The following is a 23,266-nucleotide window of genomic DNA, read 5'->3' as shown; positions in this document are numbered from 1 at the left end:
AATTAACATGAACAGTGGAGGTCAAGATAAGGTCTGGAAGACCAAGCAAAATTTCAGTGAGAGCTGCTTATAGGATTGCTAGAGAGGCAAATCAGAACCCCTGCTTGACTACAAAAGACCTTCAGAAAGATTTAGCAGACTCTGGAGTTGTGGTACATTGTTCTACTGTTCAGAGACACCTGCACAAATATGGCCTTCATGGAAGAGTCATCTGAAGAAACCCTCTCCTGCGTCCTAACCATGAAACTCAGTCATAATTATGCAAAGGAACATCTAAACAAGCCTAATGCATTTTGGAAATAAGTCCTGTGGACCCATGATGATCTTAAAATAGAAATCTTTGGCTACAATGATCAAAGATATATGTGGAGAAAAAAGGTTACAGAATTTCAGGAAAAGATCATCTCGCTAACCGTTAAAGGGGTTGTCCACTACTAGGACAAGCCCTTCTTGATCTAAATGCTTTTTCCCAATAAATAAAAAAATCCTGTACTCACCTCCTGTGCCTGCGCCGTTCCCACTGTGTCCGCACTGGCTCTCCCGGGTCTTTCGTGCTGTTTTTGTGACTCGTGAACCCAGCGCCCAATCAGCGCTGGTCACTGTACCTGCCTTCTGTCGAATTGAACATGAAGAGGAAGTCCAGGTTGCAGCTGATCTCTGATTTCCCTTACGTCCCTCCGGACAGCACCATGGAGGACGTCCTTCCTTGCCCTATAGTGGGACAGGATCAGAGAGAGGTTAAAAGGCACCTCCCACCTCCACCCTCCAGTGTTTTTCCTGTCCCGGCAGGGGACGGTTGTATGAGAGGTTGCTCTTAGAGCGAAGATAGCCTGTGGACATTTATTGCTTTCCATTCCCCTGGCAGGTGGTCTGTGGCTGATTCCTCTCTGGGAGAGGTCCCTCAGCCGTCATTCGTTGTACCAGACGGGATTGGGGGTCTCAGCCCTCTCTTCCCCGCTGTCAAGTGGACCGTGGCTGACACCTCTTAGAGAAGTTCCTCAGCCAGCCTGCATGATGGGCTCAGGGGGATCGTGCGGTGCGTCCAATCCTTCCCCCTGCCAAGGGGCCCAGGGCCGACACTTCCCGGTGGGGAGTCCCTCTGCCCCAGAGACCAGTCGAGCGGACGTGCTCCTGGGTTGAGCCGCTCCTCCCGGTGGGAGGCTCTCGGCTCGGACGCCGGCCGGCAAAACACGGTTAATTCCGGAAAGCATGCGGTGGAGAAGGCCGCCGCGCCTCCGGCAACGTCAGCATAAGGTCGGCGTGCGTTCCACGGCAGAACGCGGAAGTGCAGAACGAGACAGGCAACAGCATAGTTTCTTGGATCTCGTGGGGAAATCACTGGCAGTAATACAACATTCCTGACCGAACGCCAATTCCCTCCATGGTAGGCTCTCGGCGTTACCAGCTCCCCCTGTCTTTCTAGCAGGTGTGGAGCCAGCACAGGTGAGTGCACGCTGGAATGTTGTGTTCAGAGCCTGGCCTCTGGGTTAATACTAGCCTCATGCCTTGGTGCCAAAGCTGGGCCTAGAGCCTCATGTGCTGAGATATGCTCCACATATAAGCAGCTAGGCCTTGGACCTCAGTTAGTTGCAGACCAGGTCTGCACAGAGCCTTATGGCTGGACACATGGTGGAATGCAACACAGGGTCTCCAGGGAGTCTGCTCTCCACCTGAGTCTCATTAATTAGCTCCTTCAGGTGGAGCTGGTCTGACAATTGAGATATACTATTCAGGGCGAAGGTTTATCCGGATCTCTGATTGCTCTCTTGGAGGTAGCTGGGGACCTGGCCTCTTGTTTGGCACCTTCAAGCAGGGCCGTAATCTGTGCATCATATTACATCATGGGGGCATCGTTTTGTCTCTGTACATCGTATCGCCGCTGAACATCGTATCGCTGTGCACGACATATGGCCGCTGTGCACGACATATGGCCGCTGTGCACGACATATGGCCGCTGTGCACGACATATGGCCGCTGTGCACGACATATGGCCGCTGTGCACGACATACGGCCGCTGTGCACGACATACGGCCGCTGTGCACGACATACGGCCGCTGTGCACGACATACGGCCGCTGTGCACGACATACGGCCGCTGGGCACGACATACGGCCGCTGGGCACGACATACGGCCGCTGTGCACGACATACGGCCGCTGTGCACGACATACGGCCGCTGTGCACGACATACGGCCGCTGTGCACGACATACGGCCGCTGTGCACGACATACGGCCGCTGTGCACGACATACGGCCGCTGTGCACGACATGCTGCTGCCGTGCACGATATGTTGCCGCCGTGCACCATACGACCGCCGTGCGCCATACTGCCTCTGTGCATCATTGTGCCTCATATTTGCATCACTGTGCATCAAATTGCATCACTGTGCATCATATTGTATCATTGTGCATCATATTGCATCACTGTGCATCAAATTGCATCACTGTGCATCATATTGTATCACTGTGCATCATATTGCATCACTGTGCATCAAATTGCATCACTGTGCATCAAATTGCATCACTGTGCATCATATTGCATCACTGTGCATCATATTGTATCATTGTGCATCAAATTGTGTCATTGTGCATCATATTGTATCATTGTGCATCATATTGTATCATTGTGCATCATATTGCATCACTGTGCATCAAATTGCATCACTGTGCATCATATTGTATCATTGTGCATCATATTGCATCACTGTGCATCAAATTGCATCACTGTGCATCATATTGTATCATTGTGCATCATATTGCATCACTGTGCATCAAATTGCATCACTGTGCATCAAATTGCATCACTGTGCATCATATTGCATCACTGTGCATCATATTGCATCACTGTGCATCATATTGTATCATTGTGCATCAAATTGTATCACTGTGCATCAAATTGCATCACTGTGCATCATATTGCATCACTGTGCATCATATTGCATCACTGTGCATCATATTGTATCATTGTGCATCATATTGTATCATTGTGCATCATATTGTATCATTGTGCATCATATTGTATCATTGTGCATCAAATTGTATCATTGTGCATCAAATTGCATCATTGTGCATCAAATTGCATCACTGTGCATCAAATTGCATCACTGTGCATCATATTGCATCACTGTGCATCATATTGCATCACTGTGCATCATATTGTATCACTGTGCATCATATTGTATCATTGTGCATCATATTGTATCATTGTGCATCATATTGTATCATTGTGCATCATATTGTATCATTGTGCATCAAATTGTATCATTGTGCATCAAATTGCATCACTGGGCATCAAATTGCATCACTGTGCATCAAATTGCATCACTGTGCATCATATTGTATCATTGTGCATCATATTGTATCATTGTGCATCATATTGTATCATTGTGCATCATATTGTATCATTGTGCATCATATTGCATCATTGCGCTTCAGGTTGCATCATTGTGCTTCATAGTACCTCTGTGCATCATATGGCGTCATAGTACTTTGGTACATCATACGTCATCATATGGCTTCATAGTGCCCTTTGTACATCATGTGGCTTCATAGTTCCCTTGTGCATCAGACTGCATCAGGGGGCTGCATAGTGCCTCTGTTCACCATGCGACATCATGGGACCTCTGTGCAGCGTATTCCACTATGTGGCTTCATAGTGCCTTTGTGCTGCAACATAGAGCTCTATAGTGTCTGTGCGTCATACTGCATCATATAGCTTCATAGTCCCTGGGTGCATCATATTGCATCATAAGCCTTCACAGTGGCTCTATGCATCATATTGCTTCATAGCGCTTCTGTACAGCATAAGGCTTTTGTGCATCATATGGCGTCATAAGGCTTTGGTACCCCTGCGCCTCAGGGGGTCGTTTATGGGTCCTAATACCTCTGTGCTTCATAATACCTCGGGTGCTGTGGCTTTGGGCCTCTGGCTTAGACCTTCTGTCCTAGGCATTTTTGTGGGCCACACCTTGTATGGTTGTCTCAGGCCCCAACTCTGGTCTTTGTGTTTCGGGCCTAGACCCAGTTTCGGTTGCTTCATTCTTGGCAGCTGGACTTAGCCAGACGAACAGTTATGCTTGAATTGGCCTAGTAACTTAGCATTTCTTCTATTTGGAATAGAACTCTAAAGCGAGTTACTGTCTTGAGGGCTAAAGGCAGGTCCCTCTCATAGTCAACTTTTAAAGCGAGACATACGTCTTTGGGGTTCATCCTTTAAGTGGACATAGCCTGGGTGCAGAAAATCCCATAAGGTGGGAGGAAACAATTCTTCCCGACTCCACATAGAGCAGTCGGACTGGTTTCCTTGATAGAGACCCGTTAGGCAGATTCTTGTCCTATAAATCAGTTCTATTATGTTTACCAGGGGTGGCATCACTACTTTTTGTACCTGGTGGCGGTTCAGCAGCCCTGCATCAGGTGGCAGAGGATCCCATACTCGCTGCTCTTACGGGAGTCAGGGCTCCTAAGGTAAAGAAGCGGTATCCATGACTCTGGCAGTCGAGAACCCATAGCCCATCTGCCTCGCAGTAGTCAATCCCCTCTGCGATGGGAGGAAACCTACTTCCCTCTAGTTAAAGAGTGTGGTTCCTCGCACCATAGCAGTCAGGGGTATAAATATCTCTAAGAAGATTGCCTTTTAGGATATAACATATGAATAAGTTTACACATTTACAGTGTCTGGGCTAATGACTTGTATAGAAGCACACACTTACTCTCCTCAGTTCCAAAGTCCAGACTCCCGTGTCTAACATCAGTAAAACAGGCGTGAGGATCCACATTTCCCTTTCAATGCTTCTAATGAAAAGCCAATGTTGGTAGGTGGCAGGAGAGGTTACCTGCCAGATGGAGTATTTCCTTAGTCTTAAATAATAGCCAACCCTTTCTTGAGGTTTAGACATGTAAAGGATTCAGAATACACAAGACCTCCTGGATGAATAGGGTACATACGTCCCAATACTCCGCTATTTTCCATGTACTGTTATTGCTCTGATCGGCCAGCGGAGCAGGGTCTCTGGCCTGCAGGTTTCCTTGTAGTATGGTAAGGTGGTCTCTAGCCAAGATTTAAGCCGGGCCCAGGAGGACCGACGAAGGAACTATCCTGTGTTATAAGCAAATACAGCGAATAAACGGTCTGTACAGTCCTCTTTGTATTATGGCTGTGGTTATCACCATACCTTTTGCTGGACAATAAGGTTTTAATCCTATTTCTGTGACTGCGGTGTTCATAAGTATCTATCACAATAACTGTAATTCACTGCGGTTCATTAGTGGTATTGGGGTGCAACAGGTTGTTCCACTGCAAATCTTGTTGCCACATTCATACTGAAATTGGCCATTATAGACATATATCAGACACTCACTGCGGTGATTACCTTTGTAGATCCCTTTCGATATCTATATTTCTTCTCATCTTATAGATAATGTCTGGATCTAGCCTGGTTCTTACCTAGAACTTTGATCTGGGGGCTTCTGTACCCACCCTGAGACCTTTGCTTTGGTATTCTCCATGGTGCTGTCCGGAGGGACGTAAGGGAAAAAGGGAATTAGACCTACCGGTAATTCTGTTTCCTGTAGTCCCTCAGGACAGCACCCTTAGTTCCCTCCCTTATGTTTGTCTTTAGGCTTGCATGGAATCGATCGGCAGATTGTTCATCCATCAGGTCATCGTGGCTCGAGATGGGGATGGAGCCGCTAAAGGGTCTTACAGACGCGTTTGTAAGGGCGTGTTTAGACCATTTCCATCCATCCTCGGTGGTACTTTGAAAAAACACTGGAGGGTGGAGGTGGGAGGTGCCTTTTAACCTCTCTCTGATCCTGTCCCACTATAGGGCAAGGAAGGACGTCCTCCATGGTGCTGTCCTGAGGGACTACAGGAAACAGAATTACCGGTAGGTCTAATTCCCTTTTTTCTTTTCGTGTTTAATTCGAAAGGCGGAGACATTGACATCAGCGCTGATTGGGCGCCGGTGTCACATGTCAGAACAACAGCACGGGACCCCTGGGAGAGCAATTGCCAACATCGCGGGAATGAAGCCGGTGCAGGAGGGGAGTATAAGCTTTTTTATTTTATCGGGGCCAAGTGTGGGGTGTCAACAAGTAGCGTACAATTTCTTCAAACATGGGGATAGATCAATCATGGGGTTGTGTTGCAGAAAATGGCGTGGTAGACGAGACAGGAAGTCCACAGAACTTCAAGAATTTGCCAAGGAAGAATGGATGAAAATCCTTCAAACAAGAACTGACTCTTGTCTGGCTACTAAAAGCATTTACAAGCTGTGACACTTTCAAAAGGGGGTGTTACTAGGTACTAACCATGTGGGGTGACCAAACTTTTGCATCATCTCATTTTCCTTTTTGCAATTTTTAAAATGTAAAAGATGAATGAATATACTGTGTGTGTGTGTGTGTGTGTGTATATATATATATATATATATATATATATACACACACAGTACAGACCAAAAGTTTGGACACACCTTCTCATTCAAAGAGTTTTCTTTATTTTCATGACTATGAAAATTGTAGATTCACTCTGAAGGCATCAAAACTTTGAATTAACACATGTGGAATTATATAATTAACAAAAAAGTGTGAAACGACTGAAATATGTCTTATATTCTAGGTTCTTCAAAGTAGCCATCTTTTGCTTTGATTACTGCTTTGCACACTCTTGGCATTCTCTTGATGAGCTTCAAGAGGTTGTCACTGGAAATGGTTTTCGCTTCACAGGTGTGCCCTGTCAGGTTTAATAAGTGGGATTTCTTGCCTTATAAATGGGGTCGGGACCATCAGTTGTGTTGTGCAGAAGTCTGGTGGATGCACAGCTGATAGGTCCTACTGAATAAACTGTTAGAATTTGTATTATGGCAAGAAAAAAGCAGCTAAGTAAAGACAAACGAGTGGCCATCATTACTTTAAGAAATGAAGGTCAGTCAGTCCGAAAAATTGGGAAAACTTTGAAAGTGTCCCCAAGTGCAGTGGCAAAAACCATCCAGCGCTACAAAGAAACTGGCTCACAAGAGGACCGCCCCAGGAAAGGAAGACCAAGGGTCACCTCTGCTGCAGAGGATAAGTTCATCCGAGTCACCAGCCTCAGAAATCACAGGTTAACAGCAGCTCAGATTAGAGACCAGTTCAATGCCACACAGAGTTCTAGCAGCAGACACATCGCTACAACAACTGTTAAGAAGAGACTTTGTGCAGCAGGCCTTCATGGTAAAATAGCTGCTAGGAAACCACTGCTAAGGACAGGCAACAAGCAGAAGGGACTTTTTTGGACTAAAGAACACAAGGAATGGACATTAGACCAGTGGAAATCTGTGCTTTAGTCTGATGAGTCCAAATTTGAGATCTTTGGTTCCAACCACCGTGTCTTTGTGCGACGCAGAAAAGGTGAACGGATGGACTCTACATGCCTGGATCCCACCGTGAAGCATAGAGGAGGAGGTGTGATGGTATGGGGGTGCTTTGCTGGTGACACTGTTGGGGATTTATTCAAAATTGAAGGCATACTGAATCAGCATGGCTACCACAGCATCTTGCAGCAGCATGCTATTCCATCTGGTTTGCGTTTAGTTGGACCATCATTTATTTTTCAACAGGACAATGACCCCAAACACACCTCCAGGCTGTGTAAGGGCTATTTGACCAAGAAGGAGAGTGATGGGGTACTACGCCAGATGACCTGGCCTCCACAGTCACCAGACCTGAACCCAATCGAGAATGGTTTGGGGTGAGCTGGACCGCAGAGTGAAGGCAAAAGGGCCGACAAGTGCTAAGCATCTCTGGGAACTCCTTCAAGACTGTTGGAAGACCATTTCCGGTGACTACCTCTTGATGCTCATCAAGAGAATGCCAAGAGTGTGCAAAGCAGTAATCAAAGCAAAAGGTGGCTACTTTGAAGAACCTAGAATATAAGACATATTTTCAGTTGTTTCACACTTTTTTGTTAATTATATAATTCCACATGTGTTAATTCATAGTTTTGATGCCTTCAGAGTGAATCTACAATTTTCGTAGTCATGAAAATAAAGAAAACTCTTTGAATGAGAAGGTGTGTCCAAACTTTTGGTCTGTACTGTATATACATATATATACATACAATATATATATTATATACCTTTTTTTTTGCAAAAATACAGAGCAAATGTGTCATCTTTGACTGTAGGCCTTTTAGAGATCATGTCATCTTCAAGTTACTTATCTGTTCACAATAACAGTAATTTTGACCAGGGAAGTGCAAACTTTTACATGTCGCTGTAGGTACCTGAGAGGTAAATCTAGCAGAGTGAGTGTGTGTGCACGTATATGTTGATGCTATTAGCTTTGATTGACTTTCATCTCTATCCTTAGGTACACTTGCCCCTTTGTGGAAAAGTTCTCCATAGATATAGAAACTTTTTACAAATCTGACTCCGGAGAGCTCGCCAATGTGTTCAACCTTTCTCCTGCTGAAAAAAGGCAAACTGTACTGGGTAAGCATTATTGCAATAAGGTATTTTCCTTCTGTAGTTATTGTGGTTTGTTGTGCAAGTTGCAGTTAAAGCTGATCTATCAGGTTTCCTATTCTTACTTATCAGCGGCCAGCATCTGATAGTGGAGAGGATGCTGAGATCGGATATGTATGGATTTCCATGATTCTAATCAGTATATTTACAAGAAAACTGTGATAATAATGTCAGGGCTTTTAGAGGAAACTTGTGACTCCTGCTTCCGTAAACCACACACAATGATTGACATTTCCTGCATTTGTTTGCATCCTTGCAGCATTGTCAATCACTTTGTGTTGCCGGGGATGCATGTAAATAGTAAACTAAACCATAGAAAACTTTATATCCCTGAACTCAGCATACCCCCTGTATACCATACTACTCACAACTGCTTTTCCCGGTTGGTATTAGTCTGGAGTGCAGATAATTCTTTGGGGATGAATTTTGAAAAGAACTTGTAGCAGTACATATACATCACAGGATGGTCTGGTGGCATGTACATCACAGGAGGAGCTGGGGGCATATATATTAAAGGAGTAGCTGGGACATATTCATCACAGGAGATTCAAGAGCATATTCACAGCACAGGAGTTTCTGGGGCATGTACATCACAGGAGACACTGAGGGCATAAAAAGCACAGGAGACTCTGGGGCATATACAATATAAATATAAATGACAGGTGGGACTGGGATATATATATATATATATATATATATATACATCATAAAATACATTGGGCATATACAGTACATCACAGGAGGGTCAGGAGTATATATGCATCACAGGAGGGGATGGGGCATATATATATTATAGGGGCTCTGAGGGCATATACACGTTACAAGAAATGCTGGGTTATATATATAAATCACAACAGAAGTTGGGGCATATATACATGACAGGAGAGGCTGGGGCATATGTACATCATAAAAGAGATGGGGCATATACATCACTGGAGGGACCTGGGCAAATAGAACACAGGAGACATGGGGCATATATAGCACAGGAAACATGGATGCTGCCGCTGCTGGTGTAGTTGTCGGTGGGGTAGTGCAGTGACTTCGCCCACAAAGTACGTCACTGGCCAGTACATCCTGACGTTGGTACTGGTAATCCTTCATGGCGTGCTTGGCATGGTTCTGTAATCAACGCTGTTTGCACGCGCTCGCTGTAACTAGAATCTGCCTGGGGGCTGCAGAAGAGAACATTGTGGGCTACATATGGCCCATGGGATGGAGGTTCCCCACCCCTGCTTTAAACACTTCTTCCCAATTTCATTAGAAAAAAGAATCTTTCAGAGGAGTGATTGTGACACATTGGCAATAATATAATCAAAGCACATGTTAGCATTGATGGGAGTTTCGATTTCTGCAACCATACTTTCCAAAATAAGAGCATTGATGTTTGCCAGCTGCAACAATATCTATTATTGGGCTGTCATATAATTATCTAAGGTCTATCCAATCATTTAATTGTAAATTAAGATGCTTCTTAAAATGTTGAAAGATAAAAGATAAACAATGTGAATTTTTTTTATATCTGAGTGAACTTAAGAGCATATACCACCTATGTTGAATGTTAAATACAGGTTACATACCACCCTGTAGTTCTGTTATTAGTTATTTGTCTGTATTCTTTCTCATATTTAGACTAGAGCACTTTAGCTCCTTAACAAAATGTGTGAAGCATAAACCCTCTTTAATGTATTTGAATTATTCTTTTGAAGCATCTCATACACTACGCTGCCTTTTAAAGGGAAGGTGCCGTGTTTTTTCATAATTTAATGTAAAAAAGAAAATAGTATAAAAAAATATTGTCCCCTAAGCTTGACTCAGTGGTGTGTATGTTTTTTTTTTTTACTGTATTAATGCAGCCACTGGGGCTGCCATCTTATCTTTCTGGCTGCTCACTTTCCATGCTCATTTACGGCAGTCCCTGGGCATAAGAGACAAGAGTCGGCTCCCGACCCCTATCTGTATCATTGCAGTATCAGCTGTGAACTGGGCACGCCTCTGTGGGCAGCTCAATTCACAGCTGTAGGTGTGGCCAGGCGCCATTTTATTAGAGCCCAGTGCTTTCCTTTTAGCGCCATTTACACTCTATTGCAAGCCCTGGATGCTGTACTGTTCCAGCATAACAGGGCTTGGATGTTTACTCTGCGCATACCAGCTGCAGGAGAGGATACAGGAGGAGCTCCTGGAGACCGAGCTGCTCTTTCCAAAACACCCGACCAGCTGCAGCCCCTGCTCTTGCAAAACATAGGAGGAACTGCTCCCTGCTCTTTCAAAACACTTGGCCATCTGCTGGACATCTAATCCTCTCCTGTGTGATACTAACTGCTGAGGCATGTATCTAATCCAAACCTGTGTGATACTGTCTGCTGAGCTGTGTATCTAATCCTCTCCTGTGTTATACAGTCTGCTGATCCGTGTATCTAATCCTATCCTGTTTGATACAGTCTGCTGATCCATGTATCTAATCCTATCCTGTGTGATACTGTCTGCGGAGCCGTGTATCTAATCCTCTCCTGTGTGATACTGTCTGCGGAGCCGTGTATCTAATCCTATCCTGTGTGATACTGACTGCTGAGCCGTGTATCTAATCCTATCCTGTGTGATACTGTCTGCTGAGCTATGTATCTAATCCTCTCCTGTGTGATACCGTCTGCTGAGCCGTGTATCTAATCCTATCCCGTGTGATACGGATTACTGAGCCGTGTATCTAATCCTATCCCGTGCGATACTGCTCTCCTGAAATACTCTGTGCTGCTGTCACCCTGCTGGGTTTATGTGTGATCTACATGGTGGTATTGTGTATGATCTATATGGCGGTATTATGTGTGAAGTATATGGCGGTATTATGTGAGAACACTATGGCAGTATTATCTGCTAAAAGGGGACCCATTCTAGGGTGGTTCTGGCTGAGCCCCTGCACACGGGTCAGGGGTAATAGTTAGGTGCAGTCAGGGGAGGGCTGGTGAGGCAGCTGAAGAGAGGGGTCTCATTTTTATTTTTACTGTATGGCTACATTTCCCCCCATCCTGCTTCCCAGCGTCAACCCGGACTGCGCCTGTTGCCTCGCTTTCACACATCGCCAGGACAGGATCTGAGGAGGGGAATGGGGTCTTTGCATGCAAAGTCTGGATCAGAACAGGCCATCAATCAGCAGAAATGTTTCCTGGATTTCTGTGGTGCTGTCAACCTGCTCCTCCCCCATATATCTCCCTCTGTGCCCCCCATAGACCAGCACACTGCTCTCCTGAAATACTCTGTGCTGCTGTCACACTGCTCCTCCACCATATATCTCCCTCTGTGCCCTCCATAGATCAGCACACAGCTCTCCTGAAATACTCTGTGCTGCTGTCACTCTGCTCCCAGAATCCTTGCTGCCTGCCTTCCTCGGTGACCGAAGACCCCATTCCTCTCCTCAGATCCTGTCCTGGCGATGTGTGAAAGCGAGGCGACAGGGGCCTGATATATGGTGGCAGGAGCAGGGTGACAGCAGCACAGAGTATTTCAGGAGAGCAGTGTGCTGGTCTTTGGGGGGCACCCTGTTCGGTGCCAGGGATTGTACATAGAGTGCTGTGTTTTATACACATGGATGGACCGCCTGCTTGTCTGCTTCACAGAAATCCAGGAAACATTTCTGCTGATTGATCACCTATTCTGATTCAGACTTTGCATGCAAAGACAGTCAGTAACTTTGCAGGCCCCATCAAAATGGCTGCTCACTGTGTTCCTAAATGTCATCCTCTCTTTTCCCTTAGCAAACACCCAGAAGGGGAGGAGAGGAGTGACATCACACCCATGTCAGCAGATTCCGCCCATAATTACTGCAAGGCAGTAATGTGAGCTAGTTGTACACTAGATTTTTGTGCCAAATTTCAGTAGCTGCTCCTCCTAGTGTTAACAAGTGGAAATGCCAAACTTTTTAAAATTATTTTTCATATTTTACAAAATTAAAAACAAATGATAATATTTTTTAAGAAAATGTAAACATTAGTTCTTTACATTTTTTCAATTGCTGAAAAAAATTTTTTGGGTTGGCACCTTCCCTTTAAGTGCACTGGGAAGGCAAAACTTTGCTTCAGAACCCTTGTAATCACCATTAATGGCTCCCACATATTCACAGTTTGAAGTGTCTACTGGATCAGGATAACCTTTCTGTCATGTTTTCTACCACCTTTCTTTAATCTATTTATTTCTGAATCCCAAATTAACAAAACTTCTTCTACATGACTTGCTCTACTCCTCTTTCATAGAGTTGAGCAATTTTTTCAAAATTCAGTTCCGATTACTATCGTCAGCGAATATTTTTCTTTTCAATACTCACTGAACACAGCCAAACGTCATCGAAGTCAGTGGGAGTAGAGTTGACCGAATATGTTCGTAATCGATCATCAAAAATAAATTCGGCACGCATAGGGTACCAATATGGCACGACTGTGGCAAATTCATATTCGGTGACCGATTCTGAACTTATTCACTAAACTCTACTCTTGGACCACTGAAACATACTCACGTCATCTACATTTCTCCATCCTCCATATTGTAGAACTCTCCTACCACAACAGTTTCGTCCACTATTCAATCTTTTAACCCGTTAACAACCACTGATACGCCTTTTAATGCGGCAGTTAAAGGGTACTTATGCCTCTGCAACTTTTTAACGACGCTGAGGAATAAGGGTATAGCGCCACCCAGAGTCGAAATTTCTCCGGGGTCTCTGCTACCAGGGGTAACTGAGACCCCTGAGAACATGATTCAGATCGTTCTTTACCGACCACAGCGTTGCAATCGCCGTTATTAATACCGGCGACCACAAAAAAAGTCAGATTTTCCATTTAATTTCTCTTTCCTCTGATGTTATCACACATCAGAGAAGAGAGAAATAGGGTCCCCAATCCCCCCTCCACCGAAACCTCTGGCGTCCCTGCAACCCCCTGTGAAGTTCCCCGGGCCACCGGCATCTTCTTCCGGGAGAAAATAGGACATTTTTCCTATTGGTTCATTTTAATCACTGTGATAGACCCTATCACAGTGATCAAAATAAAAAAATAGTAAATTAAACCCCACTGTATCAGCCCCTTAGTTAGGTAAAAATAATAAAATAAAAAAAGTATGTATTTCCATTTTTCCATTCGGGTTAGAATTGTGCTAAAGTGAGTTGGGCTAAAGTTAGGCTTAGGGTTGGGCTAAAGTTAGGGTTGTGCTGAATTTAGGGTTGGGCTAAAGTTAGGGTTGGGCTGAATTTAGGGTTGGGCTAAAGTTAGCGTTGGGGCTAGGATTAGGGCTAGGGTTGTGCTAAAGTTAGGGTTGGGCTAAAGTCAAGGTTGGGCTAAAGCTAGGGTTGGGCTAGGGTTAGGATTGTGGTTATGGCTGGGATTACGGTTAGGGTTGGGATTAGGGTTAGGGGTGTTTTGGATAGATTTGTGGTTAGGGTTATGGTTAGGGTTGGGGTTAGGGTTGTGGTTAGGGTTATGATTAGGGTTGGGAATAGGGTTAGGGGTGTGTTTGGGTTAGGGTTGGAGTTAGAATTGGGGGGGTTCCACTCCAAACGCGACACGGCACCGCCATTGATTCCAGCCAATTTTGCGTTCAAAAAGTCAAATGGTGCTTCCTCTCTTCTGAGCCCTGCCATGCACCCAAACAGTGGCTTTTCCCCACATATGGGGTATTGGCGTAGTCAGGAGAAATTGCACAACAAATGTTGTGGTCCATTTTCTCCTGATACCCTTGTGAAAATGGTTCCAGAGTAATTTTTGTGTGAAAAAAGTAAAATGTTCATTTTTTCCTTCCACATTGCTTTAATTCTCGTGAAGCACCTGAAGGGTTGATAATCTTCTTGAATGTGGTTTTGCGCACCTTGAGGGGTGCAGTTTTTAGAATGGTGTCACTTTTCAGTATTTTTGTTGTATTGATCCCCCCAAACTCACCTCAAATGTGAGGTGGTCCCTAACAAAATGTTTTTTTTTAATTTTGTTGGAAAAATGAGTAATGGCTGGTAAACTTTTAACCCTTATAACGTCCTAACAAAAAAATTATGTTTCCAAATTTGTGCTGATGTAAAGTAGACATGTACTATCTGATAAGTGTACAAAAATTTGAAAATTGCAAAATGTTTTTAAAATATTTGCTAAATTTCCGGTTTTTTTCATAAATAAACGCAAGTTATATCGAATAAATTTTACCACTAACATGAAGTACAATATGTCATGAAAAAACATTCTCAGAATCAGTGGGATACGTTGAAGCGTTCCAGACCTGTAACCTCATAAAGTGACAGTGGTCAGAATTGTAAAAATTATTTCTTGTCTCTAATTCACAACTATGTGACTTTTGGGTTTTCATTGGCTGTAAGCCATAATCATCAACATTAACAGAAATACTGTAAACACTTGAAATAGATCACTCTGTTTGTAATGACTGTATATAATGAGAGTTTCACTTTTTGTATTGAAGAACTGAAATAAATTAACTTTTTGATGATATTCTAATTTTGTGAAAAGCACCTGTATGTTCCCTACCTGATTTAAGTTTTGGATTGTAGGGGAAAAAAGCTGGTATTTCCCACATCATCCCAAAGTCAAACTGAGAAGTACTGTAGGAAAAGAGAGCGAGTATCTAAAAAAAACCCCTCACTATCAATATAAAGCATCGCATCGGGAGGGCGGTAATGTCACGATGGGGGAAGGCTTTGCAGCGTTAAGAATCTCTCACCCCCATGTGCTCACCCACTTATCCACCCTCTCTTTCCCCATGTGCTGACTTCTCTCGTCTGTCCTCTCTTCTTTGACCTGTCTACCCCATGTGCTATCCCCCTTGTCTGCTGTCTCTCACCTTCCTGTGCTTTGTTCTCCCCTCATGTGCTGTCCTGTTTGAGCTGTCTCCCCCTTGTGATCTGTCTCTCCCATCCCTGTGTCTGACCGTGTACAGAACATACCACAGCTCCTGGGCAGGGGAGGAAGCAAAAGACAATACTGACATTACAGCAGGAGATCGCAGGAGATACATTTTGTGAGGTAAAATATTGTTTAAAAACAGTCAGTGAAATATTTTACCTCACAAAATGAATCCTCTGTGATCCCCTGCTGTAATGTCAGTATTGTCTTTTGCTTCCTCCCCTGCCCAGGAGATGTGGTATGCTCCATACACAGTCAGACAATTTTTAAAATGAAGTTTCATTCGTGGGAAAACCCCTTTAACGTGACCAGCTATCTGTAGACAAGTCGTGCATCTGCCGCCGGGATCAGCTGAATGATTCACTGCGCCTGCGCCTAATTTGCGCAGGCGCAGTTCGACGGTGTTCCACTGGTGGTACCGCGCAAGAGGCTGTATGAGTGTGTGAGTGGTGCGTACGGCGTATAAAGTGTGTGTGGTGCGACGGTGTTCCGCTGGTGGTACCGCGCAATAGGTTGGTACCAGCAGCAGTTTCCATATTGAGGCACCCATCACTTGGTGATCAGTGTACTTCCTCCGCTTGGAATTCTGGGATACGGTGACATCTTGACAGAACAGGAAATGAAAACATTACAAGGCAATTATATAAATAGATGTCCGTATTCTCTGTTCAGGTGAACAACAGAATTAGACCAGTTCTGACTTCTATCAAACTCTGACTGTGATTTCCAAGCATAAAGTACTCCTATTCATATCATTTCTCCACCAAGAAATATCTTTCTGCATCAAGGAATATCTTTCTGCAGAGTTCTAAAACTTTTCTAACGCTATACATTTACATTGCAAAGAATGCAGCATTAAAGGGAACCTGTCACCAGAAAAAAAAAAAATATTAACCTGCAGATTTGGGGTAAATCTGCAGGTTAGGAGCATTATTAAACTGCTCGGCGCCTGCACTTAGCCAAAATGTTGCTGGGAGAAAATTAACTTAATGCCCCTCGGCAGAATTTTGGTTTCAGTCATGGTGATGGCGGCCGGTGTGTTCAGTCACTGCTTTGTGTATAGAGAGAGGCAGATGTAACCGCGCCCACTGCACTGACAGCCGGCTCAAGTGCAGACCTAGAGTCAGTCAGGGTCAGGGACGCTCTTACAGCCACCGCTCTGTATACTCAGTGCAGTGGATGAACGTGTGCTGGCGCTGCCCCCTTGACTGAAACCGGAACTCTACTGGAGGGTGACTTCTGTGGAGACACACGGGTCAGTGGGTGCTTTTGTCCACTGGCCCTGCTGTCTTAAGAGAGACCGCATGGACCAAAGCTCATCCCACTGAATACCCACATTCCTTTCCCGTGGCCAGAATATCACTCAGACAACACAGGGTTAGGGTAAAACAGTGGGGAAGTAATTTATTGAACCACCATAACATAGAACAGTCCCAGCAAATACCAAAGCTAGTGTAAATTACAGGGTGTCACCCTTCTGCTGGCTACCCGGGATTAGAGCATCTTCGACTTCAGGACTTCCAGGGCCGACTTCCCCCACCAGTGGAACCCCGCTTTTGGCAGGTACTCACAGAGAAGGACGTTACACAAGCTTAGGAAGCTGACCCGAGTGGAGTGAGGTATATGGCCAGGTTACCTGATTGTCCCAACTTGGATTTTCCAAAAGTCTTTGAGTGATGGTCAAAGGAGCAGATCTGTATTCCTCCAGCTAGGGCCGTGGTCCCTTAAGTTGTTATCCTGTAGATTTTCTCTGGGAGTAGAAGCAGATCCCCCTTCTATAGTTCAAAACTGTCCTTTAGGCCATCATTCACAGGTCAGGTGTAAGGTGGAATGAGATTAACTCTCATTGTTTGAATATTTAATCAATGTGCATAGTTTGTCCTTCACTGTTTGCAGGTCATCAAGTTACATGGACTTATACAATGGGTAATCAACATATTAGCAAACATCATTTGTTCAATGTGTCCCTGTCCTCCAAGGATGGCAACACAATAATCAATTCAAGAGTCAACATTTAAGCTGGAGTCACACATAGCGACTCACCAGCGATCCCGACAACGATATCAACGTGTCATGATCACTGGTGAGTCGCTATGTGATCGCTGATGAGCTGTCACACAGACGGCTTCACCAGCGATCAGCACAGCAGCGCCGAGCGCGCGGCATTGCTGTGTTCGTTAGTTACCAGCGCGCTGATGCAGGGAGCTGGTAACTAACGTACACATCGGGTATCCAAGGGACGTGAAATGTAAAGTGCTGCGGAATATGTCGGCGCTATAAAAATAAAATTTATTATTATTATTATTATTAGTTACCAGCAGATCGCTGGTCTCCCGCCTGTCACACGCAGCGATGCGTGCTGGCCAGCGGGAGACCAGCGACAAAAGAAATGTCCAGCGGTTTCCTACAGCGATCAGCGATACCGGCAGGGGTGCTGATCGCTGTCACACACAGCGATCTCGCTGGTGAGATCGCTGTTGTGTCACAAAACTTGTGACTCAGCAGCGATCTCGCTAGCGAGATCGCTATGTGTGATGGGGCCCTTAGGCTCATATGAAAATGGCCTACAGTGGGTACGAAAAGTATTCAGACCCCTTTAAATTTTTCACTCTTTGTTTCATTGCAGCCATTTGGTAAATTCAAAAAAGTTCATTTTTTTTCTCATTAATGTACACTCTGCACCCCATTTTGACTGAAAATTAAAACAGAAATGTACACGAAATGTAGAAATTTTTGCAAGTTTATTAAAAGAGAAAAACTGAAATATCACATGGTCATAAGTATTCAGACCCTTTGCTCAGTATTGAGTAGAAACACCCTTTTGAGCTAGTACAGCCATGAGTCGTCTTGGGAATGATGCAACACGTTTTTCACACCTGGATTTGGGGATCCTCTGCCATTCTTCCTTGCAGATCCTCCCCAGTTCCGTCAGGTCGGATGGTGAACGTTGGTGGACAGCCATTTTCAGGTCTCTCTGTATGTCTCGTGACCCATCGAAGAAAAACACATCAAGAGTCAACGTTCAGACTCATATGAACTATGTCTCCTGGCCTATTGAAAAATATACGTCTAGCATAATTAAGATTAAATGCTGCATTGTCATAAGTTCATTTTCTCCCCTCAGTGCTCGGCTAAGTGCTGACTCTGGGCAGTTTAATAACGCTATTAACCTGCAGATTAACCCCATATCTGCATGTTAGTAGTGTTTTTCTGGTGGCAGGTTCATTTAAACAGTTATTTAATAGTCTATTTACACTACAGATGCACACTGAACAATCTGTAATTTATTGTTCAATTTGTATAGATTGTCATTGTTGCCAGCAGCACAGGTCCCGTTTACGCATGACTTTCTGCCGAGAATAATGATCGTTTCTGCAACATAAAAGATCATTTCACCCGACGAACGAGCGTTTTCCTCATTCCTTGGGTGATTGACCACCTTTTTAGACTGAATGACTGTTGGGAAATGAATGTTCCTTGGAACAATGCACACTATAATCTTACAGTGTAAATCAACCTTTAATGTCTATACCATGTGACTACTGTGTGAAAAATTTGCATTAGATGGACCTTGCATTAGAAACTTATCTCAAGTGGGACACAGGGAAAACCACCTGAAGGTGCATCGTATAGGAATAAAGTGGGCTCTGCTCTGAGTCCAGAGACAGCAATATCACTTATCTATCATAGTTGCCCTTATATTAGTCTCTACAGACAAGTACATTATCTCTGAAAAAACAAAAATGTAAGGGGAAGTGTAGGTTGCCTAATAAGTGCACACGTACCGGAACTCTCGCGGAAATTACCGCGAGAATTCCGGAATTCCAGTCCGCGGGAAAATCGCATTTTAAATTCCTGCGATTTTCCCGCGGAAAAACTAGCATTTTGCAAGCGTATTTAGCTTGCAGAATACTAGCGTTCTCCAAGCGATCTGTAGCATCGCTTGGAGAACTGATTGACAGGTTGGTCACACTCGTCAAACATAGTGTTTGACGAGTGTGACCAACTTTTTACTACTGAGGCTGCTTATGCAGCATCAGTAGTAAAAGATAAAATGTAAAAAAAAAATAAAAAATAGTGTTATTCTTACCTTCCGACGTCCCGCGCAGGCGTTCCCAGTAGTCCTTTGCGAAAATGCCCGCAATGACGTCAGTTCTCGCGGGAACGCGACGTCTCGCGGTAATTCGCGATGACGTCGCGCGAATTACCGCGAGACTTCGCGATCCCGCGAGATCGGACGCCATCGCAGGCATTTTCGCAAAGGACTACTGGGAACGGGAGCGTGGAGAGAGGCGGGAAGGCTGCGCGGGACGTCGGAGGGTAAGAATAACAATATTTTTTATTTTAAATTCTATTTTTTACAGGGATATGGTACCCAAAGCCCGGAGGACAGTCTCCTCTCCTCCGGACCGTGGGTACCATCCGCAATTGTTCTGCTTACTTTCCGCATGGTGTGCACAGCCACATGCGGGAAGTAAGCGGAACAATGCATTCCTATGGGTGCGGGATCGCCGCGATTCCGCAAAATAATGAGCATGCTGCGTTTTTTACCGTGAATCGATTCCGCCGCAGTAAAAACCGCAGCATTAGCACAGCATTGCGGAATCCCATAGGAATGCATGGGATGCTTATTTTTCGCGTTTTCGCGGCAAAATCGCGCGGTTAAAACTGCCGGGATTTTATCATTGAGGAAGAAGCCTAGGTCTGACTGACAACCCACAAGTGGCACATCATCTGAAAAAGAGCCTCTGCATGACTCCTCAATGCCTAGCCTGCACGATATAGACAACATTTGTTGGCCTGCACCCTTCAGAGGGCCAAACCAAACATGTCAATCATTTTTGGCATATCTTGTGAATATGCTCTAAATTTCTATTTAAATTTCTGTTTCGCTTGATGATAAATAATACTCTTCTTTTGTCAAATGCAAATATCAAATGACTTCACCTGCAAGACTTTAAATTACACCGTAATGGAAATTTGGAAATGTTTAATTTTTATATAAATTTGAAAAATGCTATAAATTCCAAAGTGAGAACCCAAAGAAAAAAAAAAAGATTTCCTTGAGCTGTAGATAATAATGATCAAGCGATAATCATAGATTGACGTGCACATTATGGTGCTATGTTGCACGTGTTGTTAAAATATTAGCAGTATATTGATTGTTTATAGCTTTCGATAAAGACTTGCAACAGCAACACCAGTGAGGTGACTAATGACTATTTATCGACTTAACATTATGGCCCCTTTTATATTGGCTAGATGTCTTCGTTCCTGAAAACGCCATTCAGATAGACACTAATTAGCACCCAGGAAGGCAGCCATAAGAAGAAACATTATTCCCCTTCCCTAAAGCTTGTTGCCATGGCAGGAGATAGATGCACGCTGACATAAAAAAGGAATGTGACGTCGTCGGCTGAACCCAGTAGCTCAGTCTGATAGGAGCATTCCGAATTAGTCTCTCTCTAGGTGACAGTAGAAAAGCAATGCCGTACTTCTGCTGGATAATTTTAGCCTACGTTGCATTTCTAGAGGGTGGGCAGGTGAAGAACAGGCAAAAGATGAAAGAGAAAGAAGTCTGACAAAAGAAAGACCTGAATTATTCCCATAGCATGTTAAAAATAAAACCGCCTGGATCCTTTTGAAGCGTCCAGTGAGAAGATGGGTTTACAGCACCAGCCTGTACTGTGTTGTGGAAGAATTCACGCAGATTCCTTTTCCATAGTAAATGTCACTCTGTTATAAACAGTTTAAATATCAGTTGCCTAAACTAAATAAAAGCTATGAACGTTATGTAATATTTACATCAGTTGCTACAGCAAAAATAAATAAAAATATGTTACAATAACGTTGGTTTTAAACAAGCTTTATAACTACACACAAGTAGTCTGCTTTAGTGGCTCTGGTGCACACAAGGGTCTAGCAGCAAATAAGACAATAACCACACAATTGTCAATTAAGAGTAATCACGTATAAAAATATATTTGCGCTTGTACCACTTGTCCTAACGAAATAAGATAAGCTCTTACGTATACGCAAAGTATATTGCAGAGTTATACACCAAGGCTAGTGTGTTAAATTGTAGCCCACACAATCAAACTTGCACATCACAGATAAATCCAGTACATGTGTTCCATAGTCCACATAAAAAATATAAAAAATGTCAGTGTTGGTAACAATCATTCAGAGAACTTAGACAAACGTTAGTTCCCAATTAAGTGGATGTCCCAAGAGTATTGTAAATTTTATGTAGTTTATTGTAGAGTTAGACACCAAGATTGGTGTTAGATTATAGCCCACACAATCAGACTTGCAGACAAGCACTGCCAAGGAGTACCGTACCCTACAATTACAAGTGTTAGTAGTTGTTTCCAGGTCAATTATTAGAAAAGAGAAGGTAGGTTACCGTTTATTTGGTAGGTGTGATGATCCGCTGCTGGACTTGATAGAGCGATGATGGAATGTTTCATAAAGACGTAGCAGTCTGGGTAATTGATTGAGAGATGGGAGTGCTGTCCTAGCCGATGACAGCTACTCCGTGCACCTGCTCTAGCAGTCGGCGTGGATGCGGTCACTTTGTTCAAGACCTGCAATCTCGCTGTAGCGGCACGTGCTGGACCTGTGTGACGTCAGTATGCATGTGATGTCCACGTGATACGTGGTGGCTGGTACGAGGCTTGTAGAGGACCAATTTTCCCTCCAACGCGTTTCAGACACTCCGGTTTCCTGTTTCAGGGATGGTCCTACTTATTGGTGAGGGTGCTTTAAATAGTCTCGTTGGTATTGGGCTGGTGGGGGTTAATAGAAACCAAACAGTTCAACTTCACTATTCAGCCCCCTAGGGATTAGAGTGTCCAATGTAAAATGTAAAAATCCATCTGCTTGTGACATTAATTTAATATAATTCCCCCGTCGCAAATGTTGTTTGACAATCTCCATGTGCACAGAGCCTGTGTGCTGTTCCACAAAATGTTTGGATAAAGGGTGACCAGAAAATTTGTTCTTTATGTTTCTGATATGTTCGTTAATTCTACCATTTAGCTGGCGTTTGGTACGCCCTACAATATAGTTTATTGCAAGGGCATTTAATTGTATACAGTATATAACACCAGAGGTAGTGCACGTGATAAAATCCTGAATAGTAAATTCTCTATCTCCTTTACTAATTGCCAATTGTTTTTCTGGATGTGTTTGCTGGCACATTCTGTATTTGCAACAGGGAAAAAACCTAACAAATTATTCTGAAAAAATGAAGTTTTTTTTCGGGGATTTATTTGGACTTTAGGGGCAATAATATTTCCTAGGTTACAGGCTTTTTTGTAGACAATCCTAGGGAATGCGGGAATTTGCTCGCCTAAGGGTTTATCATCTCTTAATATGTCCCCATGTTTTCTTACTATTAATATGCGGGATTGGGAGTTATATTCAGTAATAATGGGGACAAAATCATTTGGATTATTTATTTTATTGTTCTTTATTTTATTATTTCCATTAAGGAAATCTTGAGGGGTTTAGTCTCCACAGATTTCCTTGCTGTGACCAGCATATATTTCTCGTACCCCTTTTCCAAAAATTTAATTGTCAAAGCTTCTGCCTCTTTATTAAAATCTTGATTTTTGGAGCAGTTACGGTTGATCCTCACAAATTGACTCTTAGGGACATTCAACAGCCAGCTGGGCAAATGACAACTGTCGACTGGAATATACACTACCGTTCAAAATTTTAGGGTCACTTAGAAATGTCCTTATTTTTGAAAGAAAAGCACAGTTTTTTCCAATGAAGCTAACATTAAATGATTCGGAAATACACTCTATACATTGTTAATGTGGTAAATGACTATTCTAGCTGCAAAGTATGGTTTGTAATACAATATCTTCAAAG

At 43.7% G+C, this 23,266-nt stretch overlaps 1 protein-coding gene across 13 annotated transcripts in view; it reads left to right on the top strand.

The window, feature by feature from the left end:
* The window catches only part of PITPNM2 (phosphatidylinositol transfer protein membrane associated 2), a 525,412-nt gene that overhangs the window by 300,760 nt on the left and 201,386 nt on the right, over positions 1 to 23,266 (top strand). For all 13 annotated transcript variants that reach the window (XM_073586075.1, XM_073586064.1, XM_073586063.1 and 10 more), the window contains one exon: positions 8,350 to 8,471. In XM_073586075.1, coding sequence (XP_073442176.1) covers positions 8,350 to 8,471 — 122 coding nt within the window. The remainder of the gene's footprint in view (positions 1 to 8,349; positions 8,472 to 23,266) is intronic.

The sequence above is a fragment of the Dendrobates tinctorius genome, unplaced genomic scaffold (genome assembly GCF_039654945.1).
Source record: "Dendrobates tinctorius isolate UK_male_01 unplaced genomic scaffold, ASM3965494v1 ptg000090l, whole genome shotgun sequence".
In the NCBI taxonomy this organism is placed as follows: Eukaryota; Metazoa; Chordata; class Amphibia; order Anura; family Dendrobatidae; genus Dendrobates; species Dendrobates tinctorius.
The sequence above is the reverse complement of the archived record's forward strand: the minus strand, read 5'-3'. Positions and strand labels throughout refer to the sequence as shown.